General features: G+C 34.7%; 4 protein-coding genes across 5 annotated transcripts in view; 2 read left to right on the top strand and 2 right to left on the bottom strand.

The window, feature by feature from the left end:
* LOC120339746 (cytochrome P450 26B1-like) overlaps positions 1-23,915 on the top strand; it is a 138,315-nt gene that overhangs the window by 95,562 nt on the left and 18,838 nt on the right. The gene's annotated exons all lie outside the window — the stretch shown is intronic.
* Positions 254-4,575, bottom strand: LOC120339750 (uncharacterized). Of its 2 annotated transcripts, none has more exons than XM_039407942.2 (7): positions 4,415-4,575; positions 2,697-3,386; positions 2,514-2,609; positions 1,904-1,990; positions 1,453-1,692; positions 696-722; positions 254-442 (listed from the first exon to the last, which is right to left on the bottom strand). In XM_039407942.2, the coding sequence occupies exons 1-7, from the start codon at positions 4,476-4,478 to the stop codon at positions 438-440; spliced, it is 1,209 nt and encodes a 402-aa protein (XP_039263876.2). In that variant the 5' UTR covers positions 4,479-4,575; the 3' UTR covers positions 254-437. The 2 variants fall into 2 exon arrangements, with proteins under 2 accessions (XP_039263876.2, XP_039263877.2); XM_039407943.2 differs by having other exon boundaries at positions 1,453-1,683.
* On the bottom strand, positions 6,375-14,400 carry LOC120339754 (uncharacterized). Its single transcript, XM_078116020.1, has 8 exons — positions 14,242-14,400; positions 10,673-10,750; positions 9,569-10,081; positions 9,325-9,399; positions 8,908-8,985; positions 7,807-8,016; positions 7,416-7,448; positions 6,375-6,725 (listed from the first exon to the last, which is right to left on the bottom strand). The coding sequence occupies exons 1-8, from the start codon at positions 14,360-14,362 to the stop codon at positions 6,721-6,723; spliced, it is 1,113 nt and encodes a 370-aa protein (XP_077972146.1). The 5' UTR covers positions 14,363-14,400; the 3' UTR covers positions 6,375-6,720.
* LOC120339744 (lysosomal Pro-X carboxypeptidase-like) lies at positions 16,892-23,323 on the top strand. The gene is made up of 11 exons (XM_039407935.2): positions 16,892-17,120; positions 18,438-18,578; positions 18,827-18,931; positions 19,504-19,688; positions 20,481-20,657; positions 20,926-21,076; positions 21,387-21,535; positions 21,823-21,929; positions 22,090-22,186; positions 22,594-22,735; positions 22,964-23,323. Exons 1-11 carry the CDS (start codon positions 16,980-16,982, stop codon positions 23,009-23,011), a joined length of 1,443 nt encoding a protein of 480 aa, XP_039263869.2. The 5' UTR covers positions 16,892-16,979; the 3' UTR covers positions 23,012-23,323.

The following is a 23,915-nucleotide window of genomic DNA, read 5'->3' as shown; positions in this document are numbered from 1 at the left end:
TATAGTTGGCGCGTTAGGTTGACAGGCTAATTCTATTTCATTATCTAACTCGGACTGTAGTGCTTCGTTACATTATGCAATATCTCACGTTGAATGTAGAGGACTAATTTAACGAGGCAAATTTTTTTTTTTGGTGAAATGTACTCCCTATTCCAAGCGAAACTTCTTCAGCAAAAGCGGAGTAAAAATAGATCCTGGATTATGAAGTGTTCTGAACTGAAGCCCGGATCCCCTCATATACATTAGATCTATATTTCAAAATGTAAAACTTTATTAAACACTTGTTTGAATTAAGATATTAATTCAACCGACAAATAAAATGTATGAGTAGAATAATCTAGAAAGCTTATAATGTTTCTCCATCAGAACACCATCCGAGTCCAGACGTTTACGAACCACGATCGTGGACAGCTTTGCAATAAAATCATTGAATTTGTTCAACCTGAAAATTTCGAATGATGTAAATTAAAACATTGGCAAAGATTTTGCAAATCATTTTAGATGGCATTGTTCATAAAATGAATTCATTTTCCAGTGGTTAGTGGTTGTCACAAGTTCTAAAAAATATAGTATTATTCAATGACATATCTTTACATTAATTTGAGAATCGACCTTTGTGTTCGATAAGAGACTAGATTGTTCTAATAAATAATCAGTGAGGTATCGTTTAAATTTAAAAAAAAAAAAATTCTTACCACCGAGAGCCAGCAGCCACAATGGAACTGTAAAAAAAGAATAAATGTAAATCTTGAACAAACATGTTTCAAACTTGCATATGCATGCCTAATCAGGTACTTATTTAAGTTATTGATGACCTTATTTTGAAATGGAGAACTAGAGTCGCAAGAATAAATCTATTAAATTTGAGAAATTCACACTCCAAACTACATATAAAAACGGAGATCTTTTTTTGATGGATTACATAGAAATAAAATGTAATAATAATATCGACAAAAATGTTCCTTTTTTTCATGGTAGGTACGGAAGCCTCAAATTGATTCAATATCACTCAACACTAGATTTTTTGTAGATAATGTACCCAGTATGTAATAAAAAGCGAGCAATCAAATAGATGTACGCAAATGTCAAAGCCATGTGTCCATGAATTGAAGTAAACTAGCAACACTTAGTTGAAATATACGACACCGTAGTCCTAAAATATAAGGCTTAGCCTTCAATAGCTTTTTTGTATATTCAGGTATATTCTGAAATAGGTTGGCCCGGTCGTGAAAGGCGTTTTTTTACAGTAACAACAACAATTCGGTAAAACGATTCATAGGTGCACTCCGTGTTAATTAAAAAACGTTGAATGGTACGACAAACACTTTGAAACCGGCCCTGGGTGGCGGTACAGTAACAGGGTAATATTTCTTATAGTTAACATTTTATGAATGGAACAACCGAGGAATTTTGCGTGAAATAAGTATTAACAATTCATAAATATCATCTTACTTCCGCCGGGTAAGTTCGTATTGAATATATTTCCATTATTTGGTGGGCGCACACAAGCCTCCTCGTCGAATATCCAACCACCGTCTCTGCAGAATACTTCATAAACCCTATTAGTACCTTGGTTACATAATGCTTTTTTGTAACGATAACCGTGATGAAAGTGTATTTTCTCGTCTCCTTGTTGGATGTGTTGAGGATCGTAAGCACAAGGCTTGAGATCCGCCTGAAAATCTAGAGGTTCTGTTTAACAAAAATAATACTTAAACTCAACGAGTCACAACTAGGCATATATATATTTAGATTTAGAGAAAGAGAGAGTTGTCGTTGTTGCAACTGTGAGCCAATGGTCAGTTAATTATTCCTTGCTGTATTCTGAATCGTTTGGGGCCACAATTTTTTTTTAATTTATTTACTTTTAATCTGGTTATAGTACGACGAAAAACTCACTCACCTATATTGGTTATTGGATTCACATTTTGATTCGTGATTGGTTGGAAAAGATTGTTGAAAGCACGGTCAAGGGAACCAAACAAACCACCTGTGTATAACATAACAAGAATTATATAGGAACGGTCAACGAACTCAGTAGTTTTCAATCTTCAACCCTAATGAAAGAGAGAGACTCGGGGAACTTCAGTACAATAGTCTAATTGTCTTTTATTTTCTGAATTGTATAAATTATAAATATATACAAAAGCAACCCTTATAATGGAAAAACAAAATGGTCTTTAAACTGTAGCAAGTTTAATGATATTGAAAAATTTAAATATATTCACACTCAGCGTGTGAATTCTTAGAATACGAGGAAAATGTTGGACGATTATATCTGTCTCTTTATATAAATATATTAATATAAAAATTTATTGGATTTGAAATTGCGGAACCCCTGGATTGTACTAAGGGAACCCCTGGAGTGCCGCGGGACCCTGTTTGGAAACCACTGGACTGACCAATGAAAATTATCTTCTATGGCGTTTATATAAGGTTTTAAATTAAAACAATCGTTAAGATATTTACATATAGTTAATATATGCATGACACCGATAATAATATTTCTTTACCTCCTCCTTGAGTCTGTTCGCCAGTTTGTCTTGGAGAAGTTAATGGTTTCAATAGATTATTAAGTCCATCGGCAATATTGTCAAAGAAGGATGAAACTAAAACAAAAACATATAATATGGAAATAGAGAAGGCAAAAATGTACAAGAAGGATAGAAATATTAAATCAACTTCAATATATTTACATGTATTTTGAGGTGGACCACCCACAGATGTTGGCGGGTTTACATTAGGCTGGACGACAGAGGGAGGGCGTCCGATTCCAGGTCTCAGTGGTCCAACCTGGTCTATCGGACCGAAAAGGTTAGATAAGAAACCGTTTGGTGGTAGTGGGCCTTTACATGAATTTTCTTCAAATACCCATGCCTTGATTCTACACGTTGCAACGAACAATCTTGTGTTATCGTCACACCGCATTCTGTATTGACGACTATCCGCCCAAATTATCTCTGCATCGCCAACTCGCATATAGCCCGGCAGATATGAACAGCCTTCCGGCTTAACTGCGGGAACAGCTGCCACGGCAGGTGTCGGTGATTCAACCGCAGGTGGTGCTGGTGCCGCAGGTTGGGGTGCAGAAACAACAGTTTGGGGTAGAGATATTACTGTTTGTGGTGCAGCCGGTGCTGGAGCAGCGGGCTCAAGAATAGGTGGGACGGGTTCGTTAGGTGTTTGTGCTGGTGGAACAAATTTTGGTGAATCAGGTGAAGCCGGAATTCCTTGGCATTCGTTATCACTTCTTGAATGGTCCCAGAGGCCACTATTCTTGCACACAGCTGTGTACTTCATGTTTGGTTTTTTGTCGCACCGAAACATTAACGTTTGTTCAGCTTCATAAAACTTATCTTTCTCTCCAATAATTGATGGGCAGACATCTGAAGTGTAAACAAGGGAAATAATAAGACAATGTTTTGATCATTCAGTGTAACCGCAGTTTAATCGGGAATTGATATTGTGTAAAATGCAAATATCCAACAAAGTTTTCAGTATGAGCACACATTACAGGCGTGGATTCCAATAAATTCTATAAATAGGCACAGGTCACAAAGATTACAAACTATATTTCTCAAACTCGAGGTAAACTCATTGTTGTGAAAATTGTTCAAATTCTAGAATAATATGCCATTATATTTATCCTGAACGCCAGGAATGAGATTTCGATGTAAATCATGCGGATTGAAAAACGACACACTGTATACATAATATACTTGTGAACATCAGTTAATGGCCTTTTGTTATCTGATACATCATCCCATAACATAAACAAAGTGATACGAATTCGCGTCATGGGAAACGCCCTTAATATCACTTTTACTGTGCTAATATGGTTTACCTTAGATTCTTACTTTTATTAAAACCGTTAAGTTGTGATGGTAAACCTGTTCGACTAAGCCGTACAGATCAAACTGGTGTAGAAAATCGCTAATCACTCGGCTTATACAAATATAGCCAGAAGTGAATAATATTTTACCACTGAACAACAAACTGGTGCTCAAGTCAATTATCCAAATGGTTGCCGTGGAGTTTATTGTCACCAACGCATAATTAAGCTTATCTTATACACGAGGAGGTGCAAAACATTGATCGATTGTAAATAGCCTTTGTTTAATTCTCCGCTTCCCCTTGATTTATATTTTAAAAGTGTATAATTACGCAATTATACTACAGCGAGGTGTTGTTTTACTGATATCAACGAAAAAGCAATTTTATGTTGATGAGGAAATAAGAGATTTGCAATTGCAAACCCATACTGGACTATTCCCCATTGTCATAAGTGGCGTAATCAAAATTCTACTTATGTGATCGTCGTATTAAAAGACTAGTAAAGTATTGCCCCAAATTTTCAAAATCAGTCATATTTCACTGGTTCATTATTAAAAAATAATATTTAAAAGTAACTCACTTGCAAATGCATTGTGCAGTAGACTAGCCAAGCAAATAACTAAAACCTGAGTAAACATGGCCATCTCCTTCGAGCGACAGATAAGAATGCGCCAATTCAAAGCGCTGCGGAGGGATAAATCGCGATCGACACGTAGGAAAATGAAGCCCGGGGACCTGTCGCGACATCTCTTGTTGGATACATCTCCTTAATTATAAACGGGAAGAGCGATAATGAATCCTAATTCGCCGGAAGCTACCATATAATATGGAAGCCTATGGTATTGATTTCATTTTGATATCGTTTAATCGGCCGTTTAAATATCCGTTTTCATGTCCTTTTCTCCACAAAACTATAATTGGGGCTTGAACTGGATTCAATGCCTTTTTTATCGAAACGGGAGATTTATAAGGTAAGAATTGAGAGTTATAAAACTTATACAGGGGGCAACATATCTTTACAGATCTTCGTTTTGAACACTGTGTTTACAGCGGCTGTATTTATTAATTCGAACACACACTTTTTGCCAATATAAATATAAATTGAGCATAATATTGAAATAATTACAAAAACCCTCACTTGTGGCGTCGTTTTCGGCAATTATTTTAAATACAGGGAATGCCTACGCTTGGTGGTGGTTATGGCAGTATACTATCTCGTATTCTATAATATAACCTAATGTGGATATGACAACCCAAAATTCAATTGACGAATTGGAATACATATCTTCCCCAATCCTTGATAATAGCGAGGATAATACATTTAAAATTAAATATAGAAATGATATAGTATTTGGCTACGGAAGTCTTACAATTTAATCGCTTTTGAGTCAGAATTTTCGAAATTGAGTATGGTATTATTAAGTCGCAAATGAAGGAGTTTTATTACATTATACTTATACCTTGCCCCGCATTCCCTGAATGGATAAAATTGATATTTGCGAAGCATAGATTAAAACATTTTTGTTTTCTGTAAATCCAGTCTAATCTAACTTAATGTGTTTTGTAGGTCTTACGGTACCATCACCCTAAATCTAATTGTAAATCACGCCAAGCTCAGCCCTCAAGATATCATTATCCCGATATTGTTTGTTTATATGAACGTAATCGGAATCACGGCCTTAATTAAAAAGTAATTAAAAGACTTGTTCACAGGTGCGATCGTTTCACGTCATCATACAATTAAAACAGTTAGCTACATACAATTTTTTCTAAACAAGGTCTCGAGCATCAGCTATAAGTAAAAAGAGTGTCAATGAAAGAGTCGTAAGAGCTTCTTATTGGTATATCCTCGCCACACAGATGCCAGCAGATAGCTTGGTTTAAACGAAACGTGAATACCTGGAGGTTGTATAAGTTTTTTCATGTACTCACTCCTAATATTGTTTTTGTCCCGACTTCATCATGAATATGACATCTTTTTATTCACTATTAATGTATGTCTTATTTGACATTTTGTATATACAATGCCCAAGTGAATGCTAGGAAATATTAGACTCTATAACATCATTTAGTCTTACTATTGGTATCACTGCAATATATCATAAATTCATAGACTACGACCCGTGCATGATATGACGTAAAGCACTTTAACAGCTCTTGATTTATTATGTCCACTGTTCAACGATGCTCAAGTTAAAATCAGATTTGACAGACATCAGTGTATATAATTGATTTGATTATCCTGAATCCTCAAATCGGTTTCTTAATAGATCGCAAACGACCAGAGCTGCATTTCATAAATGCGCTGCTGTTTGAGTGCTATAAGAATGTTCAAGCTATAAACTTCGCCACTATACTGGTATACGGGCTGAATTCGGATGTATATTTGAGGTTCGGCCAGGTCAGAAATCGAAGTATTGAGTTCATTTATCATGACGCGGAATTTTGAAACTTATAGTAGCGGTATATTAATATTTACAGTTTACACTATATGCCGATATTCTGTCAGCATTAATGACTAATCAAAATACGGCACAGTGAATTCTAATTTTCAATTTATTGTAAACATTGTTCAGTACAATAAATAAACAAAACAAAGACACCATCATGTAAAAAAATGTTTAGCTTATATCGACATAAATGACCAATATAACACTCATAACAAATGAATTAGAGAAAATCGGGAGCTGCCATCATGAAATATTTATTAACAATAACTCTAATCATTCGTTCACTCTTAATATCCGAACGAGACAATATAAATGATTTTATTTGTAATGTCCAAGTTAAGACGGATTTTTCCAAAGCTTCATTGAGGAATCGTGAATTTGAGCAGTTGTAAATTTGCTTCCCAACACTTCCAAGATCTTTCCGAACGCACGGCATTTAACCTGCAATGTGCAAGAAGGTTGAATTTATGCAGAAGCATTGCAAAGCATGACCGCTTTCGGGGTGGACTCAGGTCGGGACATTTGTTCCGATAAGATCGGCCAGGCATCTGGTGATATTTATTAGGATCCAAATGTGCTACAACTTACGAGCGTGAAGAATAATATTTTGCCTTTTTATCCATCTTTCATAACTTTGAAATAAATTCGTTTCATAGTTTGATGAGACGAAGATCAGTTTCATCCCGTTCCGACTCTCGAATAAAAAATCCACTCCGCAACCAACTTTGGGCTGAACTTTTTTGATACCAAAAATTTATCTTTCGCAAACGTTTTTCGTCACAGTCATAAATGTCTCATTCCAGACCCTAGACTTCTACAATTACCCACACTAGGTAGTTCTAAATTTTGAATCTGATTTCTGACGGTGGGGAATTTATGGACACGACTACAACCGAATAACAATAATTACTCCGATTCCACAGCTTTGGTCGTCCGGTTTTATTTCAACCAGATGACCGTTTATCCAAGGACTATAAAATACAGGTAGTAGAATGTCAAAAATATATTTAATAAAAGCCATTTTTTGCATTTTCGAAGGTACGAATATCATGCGGTAACACGGAAATGTCAGGTTACTCCTAAATTTCGTTTCAAAACTGCACAAGAAAGTTATTTAATATTTACACTTACCCCTAAACAAAAGTGAGAGGAGCCAATACGGATCTGTCAAAAACAATAAAAATGTTATATTATATCTCATCTTTAAACTTGAAGTATCATCAAAAATCTCGGAAATTTGCCAGAAATCCAAAGAGTTTGATGAACTAAAGTCTAATCAGTACATCAGTCAATAGCTGCAGTGTTTGAGGTGATACAAAATTGGAAACACTGAACCATATTCTGCTTGCCTTCTATGCACGAAATGCCAACACTGGTGGCGACTTAATACGTAAAAAAAAATTTTCAACTGACGATGTAAGTCTGATTTTAGAAGTGAACTAGGTACTTGGGTGATGAGGTGGCTGATCGAATATATGTTTTCGGCATATGTTTATAAACAATAATTTTTTGTATATCTTACATTCATTGAAGGCTAGAGTGAAATAACTGTTGATACTTTCACAATCTTTTTCATCGTACTTCCAAACTCCATTTTCGCAAATTAGGACAAAATATCTATCGTGATACTCTTCTTTACTGCAATGAGCCCTGTATTTGTAACCATGTGAGAAAACCTTTTGCCGATACTCTATATCCATGAATTCGTTGTATGGACAATGCTCATGGGTATCTGTTGATATAATTGATAGCAGATGTAGCAAGAGAATAATGCTCAAATATAAGGACACGAAAGCCAAACTAAAATGTTATCAAATCTTTTACAGCTCCAGGAGTCTGACCACCAGATCGTAAAAACACGACTGAGAAATCTCTCATGGTGCGCAATTTTCAATTTTGATGACGTCATCACACAGGACTTTGTGAAGTGAAACGATCCTATATAGAGCCACCAGTAATTTTTAAAATAAATAAAAGTCATACTCTTTCAGAGAACACGACAATCTTAAACCTCTGAAAAATTTAAATAATTGGTATAGCAATTGAAAAGAAGAGCAATTTTTCACAACAATAAGAAGAAAAATACAAAAAGAAAAAACGATGCATAGGTCCACTTCATGTTCCATAACTCTTATTCTGTCTTACTCGGATTTGAAAAAAATTTCATCGATTAGTTTAAATTATGTTAAAGAACGATTTTGCAAAAAATCAACGAGGCATTGACATTAATCAATTGTTTCCTATTTTGTACCTGGGTTATTTTAGTGAAATAAATTGATTCAAACTCCTTAGTAGCAGCGGTGATATTTCTTCCAAATTTAGGTATGAATAGGGAATTTTTATTTTCTTAAATGTCAAATGAAATTTAAATTTTAATGTTCTAAAAATGGACGGAAAATTAATTACTAGGAGTAAATATTTTTGTAAACAATTTTCTCCAAATGCTAGTGTTACCATAATTTATATATTAACATCAATTTGAACTTGAGTCAAATTTTGCTTATATTATGATTCGTTTTGTTACATCCCGTCCATCGTTCTTCGACGATAACTTCTTTTGTCAATGAATGAAAGCGCAAATACCAATTTTAAACAATATATTCATTGCAACTAAAAATCTTACCAATATATTTCTTGGGGCCGTCCGGTTTCGGGTTTATTATTGCATACACTGGATCTAGAAGTCCTTGCAAGTTGAGACCTAAATATGATGAAAAATACGTTGCGACATCTGATATGCAAATGTGAGTCCATAAATGTGCAAGGTGTGAGAAATAAATAATTTTTACTGAGTCCTTGGTGAAACATTCTATATATACAGTAAAGTAAGATTGAATCCTATTTGAACTAGGGTTTAAAAACATTTTCGCCTTCTTGGCATACTGAGTTATAATAAACTGGTTTATTCTTAGTACTGTGAAAACATCGTCATCCATACTATAGGCATTATGTGATGTTAGTACGAGATCGCGATTTCAAAATTGAAATTGTTGTACGAAAGTAATATCTATACATTTACTTTAATAGATACTATAGTTACCTCCTGGAGCTTGTCCGTCACCTTCTTTCGGTCCCCACAAACCATTGAGAGCATTGTAGAAACCGTCGAAAAGACCTAAATAAATAAAATAGAATAGGATCACATTTGGTTATTACGTTTCTTCATGCCCAGTATGTCGCCCAAGCTGTAGCACTTTACCGCAGTGCTACTCTTGATAACTAACAATACTTATTTCATTTCGAATGAAAAAAGGAGATTCAATTAGCCTATAAAACTTCAGTACCTTGGTCAATTGGCTTTTCTGTATGTTTATCTGGACTATAATCATCTGGGCTAGGGTGTGTTGATGGTAATGCCGGCCGCGGTCCGACTTGCATTGGTCCAAATAGGTTTGAGAGAATTCCACCGGTTGGTGCTGGACCCTGACAAACATTTTCCTCGAAACGCCAAGCTTTATTACTACATGTGGCTGAAAACAGTCTTATTTTATCTTCGCATCGCATCCAGTATCGATCGCCATTCTTCCACATCCGTCCAGCATCTATATCACGCATATAACCAGAAATGAACTGGCATCTTTTTGGCTTCGAAACCACGACGACAGGCGTTGGAGGTCGATAAGCTGGTGCGGCGACTGGTGTCGAAAGTTTACAAATTGCATCACGTGTTGGGTAGATCCAGAAACCATTCGAGACGCATTCCGCCTCGTAATATACACCTGGTCTTTCGCCACATTGCATCCTCACTTTCTCGCCTGCATTGTACTGCCTGTTTTCACCGGTTACTGATGGACAACCTGGTAAATTGTATCAATAAATATAATTCAAGTACATGAAAATTCGATTTTCACTCAACTCTTTTTCTTTACTATTATAATTATTCGTAAAATCACAGAATCAATCACCTGACATTTCATTACCGACGTCCACTACACGGAATGGGATTAGAATATTAAATAACAAAAGATCGAAACGATCGCGAATACATGTGGCACCGCAACTAATATAAGATAACAATAATAATATAACATAATATTCAGTTGTGGTTGAAACGCAAATCAATTAAATATTACTTATGAAATTTACTGTTTATGCTGCAATTTGTGATCTACATAAAAGCTAGATCTGAACGTCATGGTAGACTTTCACTATTGCGCACGATCATGTTTATTACTGTAATTTTTATTAATGAAAAATATGATTTGACAATTTTGAAATTATGAAAGTTGGGGAAATAATGACCTATTTTGGAACACAATATTTTCATAATTAGACCCCAAGTTGCATTCGATTCAATGGATTTTGACTAAGTGTGTTTAACCTCGCTATGAGCAATAAAAGTAAAGAATAAGATCAAATATAAATAGAAGTAAGCTTGTTGTACTTACTTGCATATGTCCTATGCAGCAAAGTAGCCCAGCAAACAATAATTGCAAATGCAAATTTAACCATCTTGCTTCCGCGAACTAAAAACAAAAATGCGTTGCCAAAAACCGCAACGTCAAATAAAATATGTTAGAAGCACTACAAGAATAACGGAGATGTCTCGAACCAACTCAAAATATTTTAACGAAACGATTCAAGTTGAAGATAATAATACGCCTAAATTTGCCGTAAGCGAATATTGTGCTCTCAATTTCACTATTCGGGGCTATTAGTGTTGTATTATACGGCAATCTCTTCTCTTTTTTTTTGTAAATATTTACATGGCTGATGATCTGTCATAATCTAAATGTCATATTCTTGACACAGTCCGGTATATTTCATTATAAAAATGTATTGAAGACATCATTAGGGTAACCTAATGTTTATATAATATAACGCACAGAGAATATGTTTACCTTATTTTTGACGCCAAGTTCAAGATAGAATTGAAATAATGCAGTGCTTTTGTTTTCAATTTTCAGTAGTACGTGTTAGATATTCCACTTCATAATGCGGTTATTTACCGTAATTGGTACAATTTTTTAATATATGAACAGGTCAAAATAAACATGGTCAATATTTTGATATTTGAAGTTTACTTGTGAATAATTAAAATGATCCTCGATCTAAATCCAATCTAGGCTTTGGGGTAATGATTTATTATTTAATTTTTAATTTTCTTATCTTCGCTTTTTATTCTTACATAGTTGAACAATTTAATAACCAGATGTGAAGGAAATTTGGGTAAGCGACTATGTAATTATGGACCAAAAATTGAGTACTTAACGCAAGTAGCTCTCATTTAATAATTTCCATCAAAATTCTTTTTCTAATTTATTACTTTAAATAAAGTAGGGAAATTTTTTATATCTTTACCATTATTCTTAGAATAAAATTATTATTATACGTATTGAAATGATCGGTTTCGCAACACACCCTAATGATCGCAAACACGGAAAACCAATAAATACAACTTTTCTTTTGGTAAATCAGTTTCTTCCTTGAAACTAAATTTGAGCTTCGATCGGTGTTGCTCCAATTACAAACTACCATCGAATTGCATTCATCATCATGAAATCATGTTTGGACACCACCTGCAAATTTCATTCTATATTTCTTCAAAATTCTATAATAAATAATGTAATTAAAAATCCTCTTTTACTTTTTTTAACGACATATATAGGATTCATGATGATAAAGTGTAAAATTAATTTTAATTATTCTTTAAACATATTTGTTTTTATAATTAATATAATTAAGGTTATTCGAGTTCACAATTATATCATTAGATAAACTATTATTTTGTGAATTTATTTTTCGTGGGAACTTTCAGTCATTATAAATAATTACATGAAATTATTTCACATTATTCACAAAAATTTAAGTTCACCGAGATGCTATAAATTACGATCGAAACTATTTACAATTGACTATTGTATATAAACGCAAGGAAGAAGTAACGTCAAATTTGTGTAAAAATTTGTCAAAATATTATTACAAAACTTTTTGACACACTCCAACACCATTTATATCCAAGCAAATTCAAATTGAGATATCTGGTTGGAGTGACGATGAAATTATAATATGAAAGATATATGATCGAGATATGTCGTCACCAGAAATAGATATATTACATAGTTGTACTGGCTCGTATATATAATGCGCATTCTCAGTAAGAGTGGAATCTACAAACTCGGGACACTCGAAAAAATTTCTATTTAAAATCAAAATAGACCCGGAAATTGAAATAATAAATCATTTAAATAGCCTTGGTAATCGGTGTCAATGTCTGGTCATAAAGACTTGGAGTGCTCAATTCAAATCCAGGACTGGATTCAAATACAGCCCAAAATCTCGCAATATTACATTCAATGCTTAAAATACCACCTATTTGCAATTCACTTAAATTCCTTTTTTATAATGAGACGCTCAGTTTTTTTTTAATATTAACACTTTACTGTATTTATGGAGTTACTACGTCATCCCTTCAGAGCGAAGGAATGTGGAAATGACATTTCCGAACCTTCATTACTATATTACTAAGGTATTTTAAATACGTTGATATTAACACCCGTAATCTGGCCAATTAGAGATTTAAAAAATAACAATAATTTCAGTTTAGATCGGAAATTGTTTCTTTCTATCGAGCATTCTTTACAAATTCTCACAAACTAAGCATTTGGTTCTACCCTAACCCAGAATATATCATTGAATATACTTTTTATCCATCACCGTCTTATATCTTTGTCTTCATTTTGTCTTCTTTTTTGCGATGGTCATGTTCATGTGACTGTTTCTCAGTACTATTCACAATCATACCTACTATTTCAATTGTAATCCTCGGCGCGAAGATACGAGCATTTTACATACGCATATAAAATTTCGTCAACTAAACTGTTTTCCTCAATCTGTTTCAGTGCGCATTTGTATTTCAACTATAGAACGAGGAACAATCATTGACCCATTCTTGCCCACAATTCGTCAAAAACGTAAAGATTGCAACAAGACTGTCACAATAGTAAGTATATTTCTATATATACGCTCGCGTAAATGCAATATATGTTGTATATTTAACGTAATAGGGTATTCATAAACAATTTAAGATGCAATATCGGGCGCACATGTATACATGGTCATGACAAAACAGTTATCGTATACCGACCAGGAATAATCTTTGACTCAATTGTTTATAACTGTATAAAATTATCACTTAATCCAGCAGTGTGCAGAATTATAATACAGAAGGGCCAGCGTGGTGATGTTGTAAATAAAAACCAGATTTGACTGAAATAGTGAAACTCGTAAAGGGTTATCTGAGTTTGTAATGTCACAGAAAAAACCTTACCTCGTCATTAGCATCATCAACGACGAAAGCCCAGTTTTCCTTTCTTCAAATAGAAGAGGTCAGAACCCAACAAAAGTCGGTAAATTTTTATATCTATGTCAATAAAAACAAAACTCGATGTAACGGGCGTATCGTGACTACTTATTTTTGGCTATCTCGTCCGTTCAATCTAATTTGTTTATACAAACCAAACATTAGAATGTCGTATAGACTGATACATGAGTCTCCTGTTAGTTTCATTACGTCAGTCTTCAGTATCTAAAACATCGGGGTGCTTACATAGCTCAAATTGACAGTGATCGATATGACTAATTAAGCGCAAAAGATATCAAGGTTCGCTAAAAATTGTTTTGTCACCCTTCGACTTCTTTATGAAAATCCTGTACAGTACTGATATAATTGTGCGCACAGCACCTCTAGCGACGAAATGAGGACATATTACGCTTTATTTTAACTTTATAAAGCTAAATCCATGTAAGATCGAAAGGACCTGTTCGTAAATATACTGAATTGCCAAAACTAACGTTTAAAGAGTTTTTTACTGTTTTTGACGCAAGCACGTATTAATTTAGATGTTGATAATATGTACTTGTATGATTTGATTTTTAATCAAGGAAAACTTAAAATAGATCATTCAATATAAAATAGTACGTTTATTGATACAAAATAGGTTCCTTTAATGAATACCTGCTAGCTGTCCTCCATGTGAAGTCAGGTGTCTACAGCCGCTGGTTCTCGTCGTCCATCTCTCATTTGTGCCACAGTAAGCTTCAAAATATCCCCCCGAATTGAAGCAACGAAGGATCATTCTCTGTCCTACGTTGAAAACATGAAGTCGATAGGAACGATTCATATACATGGGAATGTATGGACAGGTAATTTTTCTCGAATTGAGCAATGGCGCAGGCACAACGTTGAATGTCTTCCCCGAATTATAATATTTGTCATTCATAACATGCTCACTATTTGGTGGTTGTTTTATCATTGGAACAGAACCGTCGATAAATGGATCCGATAAGGTTGCTGATTCAGTGTCTTTGTTTGATGTCTGTTCCATACATTCGATATCGTGGATAGCCCACTTGCACGATCCGGTGCAAATGATATGGAAAAATGTTATTTTTAACATTCCGGCATTCAAGTTCAATTTTATCATTCAAGTTATAGACTTTTTCATTGAAGCTATCTCCGAGAAATCCATGGGGTGCCAAACAATGTTCTTCGCTGGCTAGTAAAAAGTATGAAAGAAAATTGAAACATAAACAAATATGACACTTTCTAATAAATTTGATTAAAAAAGCATATAACAGATAACTATATAACAGATATTTTTTGTAGATATGTTTCGAATAGGCCTAATGTTTTTTAAATTCATAGTCTTCTTCGGAACAGCCCTGATCAGGGGTTCTCAAACTTTTTTAGTCCCAGAGCCAAATTTCAAACGTCAAAGTTGTAAAGAGCCGCACACTACTAACGCAAGTTAAAATAGCAACAAAACTTAACCACGTATTCGAAATATCATGACATCGTAACAGCAACACATGTAACAACTAGGGATGGACAAAATATTTGAATATCGAATCGAACAATAAAATATTCGAATGGCATTTTACTATTCGAATATCCGGTACCAGTTGACCTGCGCCCCTTTGTTTGGACACCGAACTCGCGCGTCTCTAAATCAATCGTCAATTGCGCGAGAATTCACCCACGGCGCTCCCTATCAGAAAAAATGGGACAAATTTGAGAAGTGTTATTTGCTTTCGTTTTGCGCTTAACCTATCGTTTGAATTCTAGATTTTGCAAAAAATTTACCGACATAAATTTAGAAACGTTAAACCAGATTATTTATTCAAAATATGTCCCAGATTTTAAACTCCGTATGCTTGGTGACAAGTTATTACTCATTTCTTGCACGGCCCTCAGATAAAATGATTAAAATTAAAAGGTAAAATGACTTTTTGCCAATAAATTTTAACTCTTTTGTTGCCAATTTATTTATTCAACATTTTAAATCAACATTCAGGTTTCACGCAATCGCAGATTTGTGAGGTTTATCCATCTAATACAAAAATAACATGAACACCCCAGAAAAGCATAGAAATTAAAAGTTAAAACGACTTTTCGGTCTTTTTCGAGGCGATTTTAGGTTGTCAGCAAATTCGAGTTGTATAAATAGCATCGATTTGAAAATGACCAGTCAAAGTTTTTTCAAAAGCTGGTATGAGTTACTTGTATGAAAAACACTTCCTAAGTTTGGTTACAACTTAATGAGTGTTATCTGAAATGACAGGCCATACTCCCTCCAATGAACTTTCTAATATTGTCAACATTTCACTTGACCATGCATGGCCGGTGGAATGTTGAAATTGTAAACAAGAGTAGAACGTAGAATCAATCGTGAATTTTGTTGTAACAATGCACACTGGCTCGTTTAAAAATTGTTGCGCCTATTATCATCGAAAATGATTAAAATTGTTGAATTTTGAAGCATTTGGGAAGTTTTATTTAATCAAAATCGTTAAGTGAAGTGTTGAATTTGCGTAATTGAATTCCGTAAATGAAATTGTACATTACTCAGTAACGATTTTGACTATAATAACCGTCGGGGTGTTGTTTTGTTTAAAAAAAACGTTAAAACTTGAAAGAATTAGTTATTATTAGCGTCTGGCCCCTTTATTGGGCACTAAGACTTTTGGACCACATAGAAATGCCTTTATTGCCAATTTATTTAATCGCGATTCTAAATCAACATTCAGGATTCACGCAATAGCAGATTTGCGAGGTTTATCCATCTAATACGAAAATAACACGAACACCATAGAAAAGCATAAGAGCCTAAATTATCGTTTTAATAAATATCTGTATCCCCGTGCGATGATAATATTACCGTTCACTTCAAACAGGTACGGTGAATTTACAAGCGGTGATAAGTAAGACCAAAGCCAAGGCAAAAGATAAAATTATTTTGATTTTGAAGTCAGTCTTTAATGTGTTTTACAGCTTTGCCGATGTGAACGCATGGGTATAGTAGTTTTCTGACGGGACCGGTACTGTAAAAGGTAAGCTGGACTAGTTCTTAATCGGTTAATGTCTTTTACAGCTCTTGCCGATGTGAACGCATGGGTAAAGCAGTTTTCTGACGAGACCGGTACTGTAAAAGATAAGCTGGACTACGCTTTTTTTTTTGGTCTCCATATTTATATATTTGAGCATCGCTTCCTTGTTTTTCTAATGATTGTAAGTCTAAAATGACTGTGATTCGCTTGAGGGCTCTGTAGTTCATTGTTGTTTGCCTCTGTCTTCTTCCGCTAGTGGTCGCTTGTGAGTCGAGTGGGTTTTGGGCTTGGTTGTGGCCAAAGACTGGTTGTTCTGCTCCGGTGTTGTGTTGTTGTTTTGTGATCTTGTTTCGCAACGACTGAGCGATGGCATCCCGAGTGCAAATAGCTAAAAGCATTCTGTATTTCATGTTTATATGTGTTTTATGGCAGAGTGCAAGTTCTATGCAATATGTTGGCCCAAATTTGAATTATTCGTATCCACAAACAAAGTATTTCATACAAAAGGTTAGTGCTATTTTTATGATCGTTGGGTCTCATGTAGTTTCATACCTAAAGTACTTTTAATGGCAGAATGGGCGTAGCATAACAATTTTTTTATATGTTAACCTTAACCCCCACCTGACTGTGTCATCCAAAAATTATGTCACTATGTCGTCACAGTGACATAATACAGTAATAGAGCCCTTCAAACTATACCGTACCGGTACCGTACGAACTGTCATCCACAGATCCAAGATGCGCAGACGATCACCCGGAATCAAGCAAGTTGTTTCAACGATCCCGGTATAAGAGAGATCGCTGCCAGGGGTTCTTTTTCAGGGCTATTCCAAGTGACTCTACAGGACAATTCCAGATGTTTTGCATGTCTGCCTGTTGTTAAATACAATAAATTTTTACATATTCAGCTATATGTTTTGTTTCATTGTCCAATCAGTTCTGCAGTTGCTTTATGGAGTTTGAACAAAATTGCACAAAAGTTACACACAAGACTTATTTGTGGATATAAAATATATAGTAAAATATAGCCTGGCACTACGGAACGGCAAATCCACCATGTATTAACATTACATCGTGTTATGCTTTAAATTGTCACGATGGTACAGCAGGAGCCCATACTATTTTCTAATGCGGTAGCTGAAGGACCCCTCTATGTGTTGCTCAAGTTACTTAATGTAACACTGTAGATCCACGCCAATGATGTGCATATTATATGTGACACTACAGGACATTTTTCCACTTTGGAACAGCGACCTCTATCATCTCTTAAAATTCTGATAATAAATCATTAAATAGGTAAAGACATGTCCTGCAGCACTGCAAACATTTAAACATAATTAAGTCCAGTGCGTCTATTTTATTTGAAATAACTGTATCACACAATTACCGTAAACACTTTGTGTCTTGTATCATCACAAAATATGTCAATTACACCAAAATTTCCACATTTCGGGCCATTTTGTGTGAACCATCAAAAACCTGGGTGAAATTTTAACTTTTTCGGTGAAATGAATGCAGTCCAGTAAAATTCCATAGTCTTATGATATAAAAAATACAAAAAAATTACTTTCACTACGCTTTTAAAAAAATTGGTGGAATTTCAACACTTGCTTGGAATGGCCCATGATCGGCACAGATGCCATTTCGGGTGATCGTACGTATACTTTGACAAGCCCTATATTTCGATTGCTGGCCTTCTTGTAAAAAGTTTAAGTCATATCTGCATTTGTGACACAATTTACCAAAGTACATTGGTTCTTCTGGTAAAAGATTATCGGTAAGGCTGAATGGAGCACACAATTTAACAGTTATTTTATGTTCCAGATGGATCATTTTAATCCAACAATTGATTCAACTTATGAACAGAGGTATTTGATTTCACAAGAATATTGGAACAAGGATGGTGGTCCCATATTTTTTTACACTGGAAACGAAGGAGATATCACACTTTTTGTTAATAACACGGTATGTGAATATACGGAACCATAACTAAATATGTGACTGTACTTGTATGGAAATGGAAAAAAAAATTACTCATTCTTCTTGTTTTTACCTTTACCAGGCTTCGATTGAGTATTCAAGTGATGTAGATTTTTTTATAAACTTATTTCTTCACCGTGTTATTAAATGCATTCTGTGGTATTCATTTGATAGTGTTTTTTTACATTATATTCTTCAATTGTTTTCATATTTGTATTCACTTTTGGATTCAGGGATTTATATGGGATATTGCTCCACAGTTTGGTGCAATGGTTGTGTTTGCTGAGCACAGATATTATGGAAAATCAAAACCATTTCCTGACCTTTCCCCTAATCCAGTAAGTGATAATTTTTGAATATTTGATAACAGTTGATTGTTAGGTTTATTATGATGATGAATATATAAAATCATGAAAAATTAATATTATGTACAATCACACTAAACTCTATCGTGACTAACTGTATATAGGTAAGCGATATGATACCTTTCACACCAAAGATTCATTGCTAGAACTTATTTAACGACGTTCAGACATACGCTACTTTCAAAGCATGAGTTTGCTTTGCTGAATTAGGTGATGTTCAACCAGTGAACATTATAAATCGTTTTTACCAGGCATGACCAAAAGTCTCCCAATATGGATCGATGTTAGATTTTTGAAAATAAATATAGAGAACCAAATACCAATCAATCATAGTTTGTATTGACTTTCTGCATTTCCAAATTCTTGAAATATACACTGAGTTCTGTGTTTATATATTCAATATTCCATATGCAAAAGTATTATTCCATGATTTATTTAAAATAACAGATTACTTGGTTTGGGTATCTCTGATATATACTTAACCATGATTTTCAAAAATAGTTTCATTTCCATCTTACTAATGCTTTAAATATTTCTCTCATCAGGACAATGTACACAAATTTGGTCAATTTACTGTGGAACAAGCTTTAGCTGATTATGCAAGATTGATAACATATTTGAAAGAAACTATTGATGGGGCAAAATACAGCCATGTAATTGCATTTGGTGGATCTTATGGCGGAATGCTTGCTGCATGGATTCGACAGAAATATCCTCACATTGTAACAGGGTAGGAAAACGAATGAAATCACTTAAATATGTCCGGTCAATGTTGAAATCATTTTGATGGTTAGGATAGGATAGATGTGAAAGGAAGCTGCTAAGACAGCTTAATTATATGGCGAACCACGGCCTCTCATCCGATTGCCGGTCGGGTATGGGATTAGTTTGCCAGTGATTTGTTTCAGATGCATGGACTTGTTGGTGGAGGAAGCTGTAACTGACCAGCGGTTACGTGAACCACCCAATGGCAGTAAGGAGTCCAGAAATCCTCTTGGCTCTTGCACATAATTATCTCCCACAGGATTTGAACCTGCGAACCCATGCAGGGTAACGCATATTCCTAACGCTTAGCACGATGTGCCACACTGCCAAGCTGAGTCACCATCGCTGAGGTTGTAAAATAAGTTGTGGAGTACTGTCATAAATACTGCTGTAACAGCAACAGGCAACACGTATAACTACGGTATCTCTTACCAGTAAGAGATAAAATACAAAAATGGTTATAAAATCAATATGTGACTGCATCAATTGATAAATGTCCATTCTATCAATATGCAACAATTACAGTAATAATGTATTTCGAGCCCTTCTATTAAGTTTAGTGTCATACACAGAAGAAGATCAATAAGATGATCATCAGTCTCTTACATTAGTCAGATGTACTATTTTGACAGAGAAAAATTATAAATACCATTATATAAATGGTTATATGGTCACCAGAAATGGAAAACTCAAGAGTATATTGATTATGTGATCAGATTGTCCTCTGTTGACTCAATTTTGTTGTTGTTGTTGATAGATCATTAGCCGCGTCAGCACCTGTTCGTTACTTTCCTGGTTTAGTTGGTTGTGATGAGTACAATGAACTGGTAACACAGGATTTTGAAAATGTTCCTGGAGGTAGAGAATGCACTGTCAATATCAGGAATTCGTGGAAGACAATCGAATCTGTTGCTAAACAACCTGATGGATTCGAGTATGGAGTATTTCCTAATATTGGTTTATATATTCTCATGAAGAATATCACTTGGTTTTTTAAAGTTGAATGTAACTGAAGTCAAATAACAAATAAATGCGTCAATTATTTGTCCAAATTTGGTTAGTATGCATATATTAAGTGAAATTTGAGATTTTTTGACCACCTAGGATAAATACAAAGTTTTGTATTTTATTCCATTGTTTTGATGCATTTAGATCAGTTACCTACCGGTATTTTGGTATACTCTTCTTTTTTTATACTACAGGACGCTGACAAAAGTGTTTCATTTATGCAAGTCATTGAAAGATGTAAGCTCCCTTGAAGATTGGTTATCAAATGCTTGGTCATCACTAGCAATGGTGAATTATCCATATCCAACAAATTTTTTGAATCCACTTCCAGCTTGGCCCATACAGGTAAATGTATTTTACATCAAGTTGTGTTTTTGTGTAAGTGTAAGCGGACTGAAACCTATGGGCAGGGGGATATTTACTTGGCTAACACAGACAGTCCCTGAACTCGTAATTGAACTGATATAAGGAAAATTGGAATAAAATTATGGCCTAACCCTAACCTGGTACTTTGGGAGTACACTTCATTGTACTACTTACCATATGTTTATGAAAAAACTCAAAATCATGTTGAAATAAATCTGATTGTATTTAAGAAAATTTTTCTGGTCTTTTAACGGTATTTTTTAGCTCATTTTAAATCTTTTTAATGAAGGAAACCTGTAAACCTTTGTCAAAGCCAAAACTTCAAGGCATTGAACTTCTCAATCAAGTTCGAGAAGCTGCTGGAGTGTTTTATAATTATTCCGGTCAATCTGATTGTTTTTCTCTCGATACAGAAGCAAGTCCCGGTTTATCTGCTGGGTATGATTCATTTAATAGTTATATTATTATAAAATTTACCACGCAATTTGACTGGGGCTCTCATTCCTACACTATGTCTGACTGCAAACAGGTAAAATTCTATTTACTGTAGAGGGCATATTTTGAGGCCTTTTGAGGGATTTCACGTAAGTAAACTTGTGTGCGTGAAGATTTCCACAATTTAGTTGCAGTGGCTTGTGACTTTTCTATTGTTGATCTTTCTAGTTTAGGTGTAAGGGTGCTCACCTATCCTTGATTAATCTTGCATTAAAACTAAACAATTACAGGCTATGGTATTACCAGACATGCACTGAAATGGTGATGCCTTTCTGTGCTGATGGATTTAATGACATGTTCAAACCAGCTAATTGGACAATAGAAGATTTTACCAAAGGTACATACAGTTACATCACATGATTCACAATTCTATTTGTTTGCTTATGTCATTTCCATGTTTGCACTGTTATTTTGACATCATCGTTAAATGAATCTTTGGTTTGGGTGGCTGGCACGGGTAAAACTAATCAATACACATATGATTTCATAATTTTTAGAATGTCAAAAGAAGTTTGGCACCACACCTAGACCTGTATGGCCAATATTGCAATTTGGTGGTAGAGATTGGTCACAAGAAAGTAATATTATATTCAGGTAAGTTAGTTTACATTAAATCTACTTGGCTGTATGAAAAACTAGGTTCGAAAAATTGAGTCATTCTGAAATAATATATCATGGGGTCAAGAGAAATATATCATCTGATTAACATATTAAATCAATATTCGTCATTTAAAAGAATTCCCCGCTCTATATCCTAACTGCATTCCTATATCTACTTGTTCTTTTATTGAACTCGAATGAAATTTTTTGAATACTCCTAACTCTCCTTCCCATCTTTTAATCTGATGTGTTGAAAGGTGTTTCATCAAGTGACAGCCCCGTTGTCATCAATCAAGTATAGTGCGGTCATTCATACACATTACTTATATGGACTGGATTCGTTTTGTTATTTGTACATTGTGTGAATTTTTCTAGCACATTGACTAATGCTTGTATCACAGCAATGGTAAATTGGATCCATGGAGTGTTGGCGGAATACTGGAATCTCAGAATGAAAGAATTCTTATTTTATCAATTGCCAATGCTGCTCATCATCTCGATCTGCGACACAAAAATGATTTGGACCCCAAATCCGTTCAAATTGTAAGTTTGTGAAAAGTGTGTAATAGTAATTCCAAATAAATTCATTTCACAAAGTTTAATACGATGGATTTTGTAATGGCATATTGAGCTGTAAGAAAGACCAAACTACTCCTCTAGGTGAAATTATCTTGATGCATACCTATGAGCGCTTATTATCTCTAGGGCTAACAGGGTGCATGCTTGAGTAAATTGACTCTGTTTTATAGGACTCTTCTTCCTTTTCTTCAGGCACGACATCAGGAAATGGAAACAATCGCTAACTGGTTACGCCAATAAAACGATAGCTTTTATCTCTGAAATACTGAATAGCTAATGATAGCAATTTCATTTTTCCTTTTTAGTCATATTATTTTTAATCTGATGTTCTCACGAAGCGCTGCAGCAAAAAAAGATTTTTACCTCTCTGTTATACACACATCCTGTACATTACCAAAATGCGAGTTCTGAATCTCAACTGTTGTGGGATGTATGTTTTATCATTTCTAGTAATAACTGTACTAATAAACTACACAGCATGATTCATTTTTCATATTTGTATGTTTTTATGAATCTAATAAGTGCAATAAAATTTATCATAGCAATGCAAAAGTTAGTATGATTCCTTATATTACTGCCTGTTGAATCGCTTTCAGGTGGAAAACAGCAACCTGCGCATATCATCTGCGCATATCATTCCGGAGGAATTGAAAATTTGTTGTAAGAAAGCCGAAAACATCCAATACGAGAATATCGGTCAGAGACCGAAGACTTATCGATCGAAAGTTGGGGATCCCAAAACAGCGCTCTTACTCCATGATGACACCTTGTGTTCCATCACTAATTAATTAATAACTCGCTAATTATACTTCATAATCAATAGGCTTCTGGTACGACATATGATGAATGCAAATGCACATGATGACACCTTGTGTTCCATCACTAATTAATTAATAACTCGCTAATTATACTTCATAATCAATAGGCTTCTGGTACGACATATGATGAATGCAAATGCAAAATCTGGAGCAGATTCAATCTCGCTTTTTCTGGGGCCAGAGGTCGGGGAAACATCCATTATTTATCGCTTTTAATCGATAAGTATGTTGATAGGTATTTTCTGTCTGTTAGATGCACGCGATATCTCACGAAAGCGAGATTGAATCCGCTCAAGATTTTGCAATAGGCTACTACGTTCCGGTAG

This window comes from Styela clava, chromosome 9 (genome assembly GCF_964204865.1).
Source record: "Styela clava chromosome 9, kaStyClav1.hap1.2, whole genome shotgun sequence".
Taxonomy (NCBI): Eukaryota; Metazoa; Chordata; class Ascidiacea; order Stolidobranchia; family Styelidae; genus Styela; species Styela clava.
This window is presented reverse-complemented; position numbering and strand designations above follow the sequence as displayed.

Excerpts from the sequence above, each read along its gene's own strand:
- LOC120339750 (XM_039407942.2), bottom strand. The coding sequence starts at position 4,478 with ATGGCCATGTTTACTCAGGTTTTAGTTATTTGCTTGGCTAGTCTACTG. Across the intron at positions 3,387-4,414 it reads ACTGCACAATGCATTTGCAA|ATGTCTGCCCATCAATTATT; the intron begins GTGAGTTACTTT and ends TTTACACTTCAG. Across the intron at positions 1,693-1,903 it reads GAATCCAATAACCAATATAG|AACCTCTAGATTTTCAGGCG; the intron begins GTGAGTGAGTTT and ends TTTGTTAAACAG.
- LOC120339754 (XM_078116020.1), bottom strand. The coding sequence starts at position 14,362 with ATGATCCTTCGTTGCTTCAATTCGGGGGGATATTTTGAAGCTTACTGT. Across the intron at positions 8,017-8,907 it reads CGGCCCCAAGAAATATATTG|ATACCCATGAGCATTGTCCA; the intron begins GTAAGATTTTTA and ends TTATATCAACAG. Across the intron at positions 7,449-7,806 it reads CACTCTAGCCTTCAATGAAT|ATCCGTATTGGCTCCTCTCA; the intron begins GTAAGATATACA and ends TGTTTTTGACAG.
- LOC120339744 (XM_039407935.2), top strand. The coding sequence starts at position 16,980 with ATGGCATCCCGAGTGCAAATAGCTAAAAGCATTCTGTATTTCATGTTT. Across the intron at positions 18,932-19,503 it reads CTGACCTTTCCCCTAATCCA|GACAATGTACACAAATTTGG; the intron begins GTAAGTGATAAT and ends TTCTCTCATCAG. Across the intron at positions 21,536-21,822 it reads AGTCCCGGTTTATCTGCTGG|GCTATGGTATTACCAGACAT; the intron begins GTATGATTCATT and ends AAACAATTACAG.